The sequence below is a fragment of the Chiloscyllium plagiosum genome, unplaced genomic scaffold (assembly GCF_037043375.1).
Source record: "Chiloscyllium plagiosum isolate Xiang-an unplaced genomic scaffold, Cpla_swu_hap1 HiC_scaffold_34, whole genome shotgun sequence".
Taxonomy (NCBI): domain Eukaryota; kingdom Metazoa; phylum Chordata; class Chondrichthyes; order Orectolobiformes; family Hemiscylliidae; genus Chiloscyllium; species Chiloscyllium plagiosum.
In genome coordinates, this window is record NW_028270172.1 from 18,405,432 (window position 1) to 18,412,475 (window position 7,044).

The 7,044-nt window shown below is 40.4% G+C and overlaps 1 protein-coding gene across 1 annotated transcript; it reads right to left on the bottom strand.

The window, feature by feature from the left end:
* Positions 1-472: 472 nt before the first annotated feature.
* Positions 473-5,428, bottom strand: LOC122564297 (uncharacterized). Its single transcript, XM_043718970.2, has 2 exons — positions 5,346-5,428; positions 473-2,171 (listed from the first exon to the last, which is right to left on the bottom strand). The coding sequence occupies exons 1-2, from the start codon at positions 5,426-5,428 to the stop codon at positions 473-475; spliced, it is 1,782 nt and encodes a 593-aa protein (XP_043574905.2).
* Between the last annotated feature and the right edge of the window lie 1,616 nt (positions 5,429-7,044).

Genomic DNA, 7,044 nt, shown 5'->3' on the forward strand with positions numbered 1-7,044 from the left:
CATGCGATTAAACACAAGACAAATGCTATCACTTAAGATTCCACAAATTAAATAAAACAAAAAGAAATTCTGTCCATGTTTATTCCAGGTTTTGCTTATTTAAATCTTCAAGAAATTAAGTTATCAATCCTTTACCTGGTTAGATTTTTATTCTTTGCCACACTAAAGGACTCAACCATATTTTCATGTTCTTTTAGCTCAACCACTAAGTTTCACCATCTCAAGAAACAGATTCATGTTTCTTGGAAGGCAGGTTCAAAGTTGCGGGATCAGCAGCATTCTGCATTATAGGACTGTCTTCATCATGTCCTTTGTTTGTGCTCTTAATATATTAATGTTCCTTGGCAATCTTCAATGTATCATTCGCTGACTTCTCAAATGTTTCTGCAGTTAGTCTATGGTTGTCTGCTTCAATTGTTTCCATTGTGGGTATTTATTATTCAACATGTTCACAGACATGTGAGTCAACTCCTCAAGAGGTAGCATGTAATTCAACAGTGTTTACTTCCTGTTCAGTCACATTCACTCTGGTGTCACATGCAACATCTTTCTCCATAATTTTAAATATGTTTTCTACATCAGATGATGTATTGCTCTGGACACAAGTAACAGAGCCCAGTAAGGGATGACATTTGCCAGCATCAAAGTCCTCTCTTCCCACATCTATAATATCCTCTTCGGTTTCCTGAAGCTGCAATGGGCCCTCTTGCTTTGAATGCCCTTTCTCAAGACAGTCAGTCTTCCAACCATCATCTGTTACAGTTTTCTTGTTTTTAACATGCTGTGGAATGAACGATGTTTCTTTAATGCCACCTGATTTTGTTTCTTCAGTGTCATATTCTGCATCCCAATCTTCTCCGGACGAAATTCTTTTTCCAGAAAATATTAATGCCTTCTCTTTAACTGTAGTGTCAATTGTTTTGGACCTACAATTCTCTCCAAAATGTTTGTTTTCCTCCTGTGCCCAGCCAGTTTGTCCTCTTCTATGCTGCCAGCTGGGTTCAGCATTCTCTGACAAGCGCATCTGTTTGGGAGTTGAATATGAATCCTGATTCAATGACCAAGAGTTATCGTCTTCATTTCTCTTTCTGACTCTAAAGTCTGACCCAAATGATCTTTCCCTGTGTTCCCTTTTATAATGATCACCTGCACCTCTCACCCTATAACTGCTACCTGAATCATTATACTTTCTTACAGACCTACCAAAGCCCCTGTCTTGCCATTCACGATTATCATTCTGACCACGTTTCCAATTCCCAGAGGTTCCTGGAAGTGAAGTACTTCCAAAATAACTTCCCTTGAAAGAACTTCTTGCCTGATTAAAATCACTATTACATCGTTCATTGTAAGAAGCTTCATCAAAGTTTTGCATTGCTTTGGAATCATCCCATTTCTTTATACTTGTTGAAGACAGTGAAGAATTAATCTGTTCCCATCTTCTGTTTGTGTAAACATCCATTTCTCTATTAGCAACATGCTGACCGACATTGCTACAATTCTGACTTGGCACTGAGTTAATTGGACCAGGCTGGTATCCTAGATTGACAAATCCTTGATTGGGATAAATTGCATTAGTAGAGGTATGTTGTTGGGTCAAGTATATAGGTACCGAAGGACAGTCAACTACATTAGGAGTTCCTCTATGACAAGGGCAGTAGGTCAGGGGGATTGTGTTCCTACATGCAGCCAAACTGCATTGGTTGGCAAAACTTGGCACAGGAGGTATTACATTATGTGAGTTCATAACAGCTTGATTTAACAAATAGGCAAGAGCATCCAAACGCATAGGTACTGTCATAGAAGATAAACTCCCCATTGGCTGAAGAGATTTTCCTAAGGTTGAAGGTTGCAATTCCATTGGACTGGATCCTGCAGGGCTTTGACTGCTTGACGGATGGGTCTTGGCTCCATCAGAGCTCTTTATGGCTTTCTTAGAACTTGTAATAGAGGCTGGGGATTTTCTGGTGATGCTGAACTCCCTGCTCTTCTTGTGATATTCCTCTTTCTTCTGGAGGTCCATCACTGCAGTTTTGTGACTTGGTGTGGATTTTAAAGTAACAGTTGCCTCAACTGAAGCATGACCAATAACTGCCTGCCCAGATTTTGTACTATTCAATTCTGCTTCCATTTCACCTTGCACCTTTTGGAAATCTCGAGTAGAATCAGAAGGACTGCAACAAAATAAAATTTAAACAGTTATACTTCTTATCATATCTTAGAAAGCTATTAATTAGACCTATTCAGAATACAACTTCCTTACCTGACAGCTCGCATGTAATACGATATGTTTAATACAAAGTGGTGACACTATCCAACCATTTAGAGTTCTGTGTGATCACACACAAACCAAGTTAATGTAAATTGCAGAGAGAAACTAGGATATAAAGTGGATTGTGCAACATTCTTTTACTTTTGGGCACTGAATTTAAAGGGAGATTGATAGCATGAAACTTCAATTGCTCTAAGATGTCAAAGCCTACGTAAAATGGGTTTTGAGAATATTAACAAAAGCAAAAAATATTGCAGACACTGGAAATCTGAAAAAAAAAACAGAAAATGCTGAAGAAGGCCTGGCAACATCTGTGGAGACAGAAACAGAGTTAATGTTTCAATCCCAGTATGACACTTTGGAATAGGTGGTAAAGTGATGTGTTTGGTACTGTAAAAACAGCAGGGAAGAGGCAAGTGGGAGAGAAAGGAAGGATTGAAAAGGTTAAGAGGGTGAGGGAGATTAGAGGTCACATGTGTCACAGGAAAAAAGCCAAAGGGAGTGGTTGTAGCTGGAAATCAAGCCCAGCTACACCTGGCGTTAGCACAAGTACGAAAATATTTAGTTTAATTATCCAACTTATCTGCCTATTAAATTCAGCTCAACATAATATATGCCATAATGTTTGTATACATAATCAGAAGAAAACTATTTATATTGAACAAATGGTCTTTAACTGATGATGAAAAAACATGAATTACTAACTTAAAATTCCATGACCCTACCGCCAGACACACATTCAGGCATGCTTGGAGGTGAAGATAAAAACAGGGATAACATGGCTGGATAGTAACAATCTTGAATTCAGGACTCGAATGGTTTTAGTTTGATGTCTTTCCAGTTTCCTTCGACACTTCTTCAATTTTTTGCTAGGTACACAAGTTTGTCTGTACTGAAGTTCAGTCTTCCAGTTACTGGTTGACAACTTACCCTTGGAATACCTGGAAAGGCTTTCCTTCCTTCAGCAGGGGTATGGAGAAAGTAATTTATAGAAAGAGACGGGTGAGAACAACAAGCTGGAGCTGGACAGCAGGAGGGAAAGAGAGATATATCTTAATGTTTTTCCTTCAGATGTTAAGTTCCCTCTTATACTTCCGAGTGCTGTTCTAGTAGCTCAAAACGTTATGCCCTCCCAGCTCTGGTAGGCAATGCTTCTTCAGATTCACTTGTTAGTTCAATTAGCCTGGCTTTTGGGAACTCTTACATGTTCATGAGGGACACCTCTTCCATTTGCAGGAAAGCCTCAGCAATTTCTAGTGCCATCACTTCTTTTTTAGTACAAATGTGGTGTTTTATCTCTTGCTAATTCCAAACCTAATTTTAAGTTGTCTCGTTTCAAAATCCTGGACCCCAAGTCCCTGAACTACAATTCTGAAGAAGAGTCATATCTGACTTGAAACATTAACCCTGTTTTTCTCTCTCCTCAAAAAACAAGGGTAAGTAGGATTAGAGTAGGCAGTTCTAGTTGAAGTGTTTTCATGAGCACATTGGTTTAATATGATGTATCTTCTACTAACACTTGCCGTAGGCTTCATCAAGGTTAGTTTGTTCTGCAAAACAAATGCAAAAATCTGAAGGTTCTGAAGAGTCATACCAGTTTGAAACTTCAGATCTGTTTCTCTCTCCACAGATGCTGCCAGACCTGCTCAGTTTCTCCACAATTCACTATACTTGTTTCGGATTTCCAGCATTCACAGTATTTTGGTGTTTTTTAAATGCAAACATCTATCGGGACTCACGGGATAGGGGATGGCACAGAATACATTATCCAACCCCTGGTTCCCAGTTTGTCTATGTATTTCTTTTCATTACCAACCCTTTGTGAAAATCCAAATAAGATAGATCTCCTTAACTATTTACATAAATCTGGTCATTCAGAATGGAATGGCACAGTTGCTAGCACTGCTACCTCACAATGTCAGAGACCTGGGTCCGATTCCACCCTCGGATGACTGTCTTTATGGAGTTTGTACGTTCTCCCCATGTCCCCTCCGGGTGCTCCAGTTTCCTCCCACAGTCCAAAGCTGTGTAGGTTAGGTGGATTGGCCATGCTAAATTGCCCTTAGTGTCCAGGGACATGCAGGTTAAGTGGGCTAGTGATGGTAAATGAGGAGTTTATGGGGATAGGGTATGAGGCTGGATTTGAATGAGGTGCCATTTGGAGGGCTCTTTCTGCATTGTAGTGACCCTATGATTAAGAGTTTAATGATGAACATGAATCGGTTGCCAATTGCCAGAAAAATCTCATCTGGTTCACTAATGCCCTTTAGGAAAGGAAATCTGCTAGTCTGGCCTACATGTGACTCCAGACAGAAAGCAATGTGGGTAACTCTTAACTGCCCTCTGGGCAATTAGGGATGGGCAATAAACGCTGCCCCAACCAGTGACGCCCACATCCCATGAATGAATGAAAAAAACAACTTGCTCCTTTGCTCCTTTTTCGTCAATTCACTGACTCATGCCTCAATGATCAAACTGTGTACCGGCTGTGCTGCTCAATTTCTTCTCGAGGAAATATTTCTTGTCTCTGCACACCAGTCAGCCAAGTAATTCCTAGACCCAACCAACGCCCTGTTGTGAGGAGAGAGCCCGATGCCTTGGTGGGGAATTTGGGCGCTACTTTTTGTAACTTCTGACCACAATTTCTTTCCTCCTGCCTTTCCCTCTTTCTGTTCAAAAACTACAAGAACGTTTGCCAGAAAACACCTCGTTTCCATCGGAAGGGGACAATAATAAAAAAAAACCTTTGTAGCGTTGTCAGCGGTGAAAATTCTAGCAAATTAAAGAAAAACCTGAATTTCTAATCCAGCCAGCTCCCCTTTCGGAGATCATTAGTTGCAACCAATTGGATCCGAATTCTCATTATCGTTCCTTTTGTTTACTAAGTGAAAAGTGAGCTTCCATCTCCCGAAAACCTACAATTATTTTCTCTCCCCAATTTTGAGCACATCACTCATCCCCAACATGAGTCATAACTTCAAGTTGCTTTCAGGGCTAAAGTTTGGAATCCTCCCTCTTTTATCATTCTCTTGGACACACTGGGATCCCTTTTCCTCTCTTTTCTGACAATTCTTACCCTTCGGCAAGGGTTGCAATCTCGCCTTCTTCCACCTCCATCCCCTCCTGGTTTTGGTTCCGCTTCTCTTGCGCACTCAACATCTCCCCTTCGTTGTCCGTCCCACCCACCTGCTCCGGGTTGGGGGGGAGTTGGTGCGTGTGGTGAGGGGAATAGGGAATAGCAGAGCTCCGCCTCTCTCCAGGCTAGAGCTGAAGGTGAAAGAGTTGGAGGATGGAGAGTACTCCTTCAATTTGTGCAATCATCTGCCGAATTTCTGTTTTTGTTTCAGATTTCCGACATCCACAGTTATTGTTTTATCCCTGTTTAAATAGGGCACTCTTTCGCTGTTCACTCGAGGGGTGAATAAGCTTTCTCTGATTTTGGAAACCAGATTGCTGCAGTCCCTTCCGCCAAATTATTCAGTGAACTCTGTTTTCTCTGCAGCCAGATATGCTGAGCTTCTCCAGCAATTTCTGTTTCAATTATTTACACATTGGTTTATCAAGCCAATCTGACCTTTCAATTAGCGAGTTTTGAGGAGATTTGTAGCTCAGGTTGAGGTTCTGCATGTAGGTTTGTTCACTGAGCTGGAAGGTTCATTTTTAGACGTTTCATCACCATACTAGGTAACATCATCAGTGAGCCTCCGGAAGCTTCATGTGGAGGCTCACTGAAGATGTTAACTAGTATGGTGATGAAACGTCTGAAAACAAACCTTCCAGCTCAGCAAGCAAACCTACATCCATGACCTTTCCGTCTCAGATTTCCATAATGTTTCCAACACAGGATCTAGTTACCTGCTGCTTAAAGGAACACAAAGTAGACAAGCAGGAGGCTGGAAGAACCTCCTATTGCTGCCAGACTGAGATAAGGAAAGATTGTGTCACTCAAAGCATAGTGAACTTGTGAAATTCTCTACCATACAAGGCTATGGAGGCCAGGTTGCTGAATATATTCAAGAACGAGACCGATAAATTCCTAGTTTTTAAAAGGCGTCAAGGAATGAGGAGGAGAAAGTGGGAAAACACATTGAGACAGAAGGTCAGTCATGATCATGTGGCTGAATGGCCTACTTCTGCTCCTAGTTTCTATGGTTTCTATATTGGAAAACTCTTGTAATATTTAACATCTGTCCCAGGCCTAATCATAACATTGTCAATGACGGAACAAGGCTCTCCATGTGGTTAGAATCGCTTCATGGTTTTAAAGTGTAGATGGCCACATGACCAAAGTGGCAACTCCAGCAATAACCTTTTATTTAAAAAAAGGGACCATGACTGTATGGAACAATTTACATCGAGCCTCTCAATGAATGTGGAACCAATATTTTGATCAAATTCTCATTTCAATGCGCTTAGTTGCCAAAAAACACACATGAAAGGATTACTTCAGAAAGTCAATTTATTTAAAATGTATTACTTTCAAGACAGACTTAAGAAATGGAGATTTTAAGCCACATGTAAGATCATATATAAAACCAAATATTTTACTGTACACAACATTAGGCTCCATCTTATTTATGGCCAAGGGTCTCCACAAGGCATTTTACAGTTATTATTTCAATCTGTGAACTAACTTATCAAACAACTGTAGGATTCTTCCTTATAGTAGCAAGTACAACATACTGAAAATTTACTAAAGCATTGGATTATTGGAATTTTTGGATAATTTTTAAAACATGCTTAACACAGTAAAAGCACACATTGGACAAAAAGAG

Bases quoted from the DNA above. Each gene is read 5' to 3' on its own strand.
- LOC122564297 (XM_043718970.2), bottom strand. From the start codon at position 5,428: ATGTTGAGTGCGCAAGAGAAGCGGAACCAAAACCAGGAGGGGATGGAG. The intron at 2,172-5,345 runs GTAAGAATTGTC...ATTTTGTTGCAG, and splicing joins ATTGCAACCCTTGCCGAAGG to TCCTTCTGATTCTACTCGAG.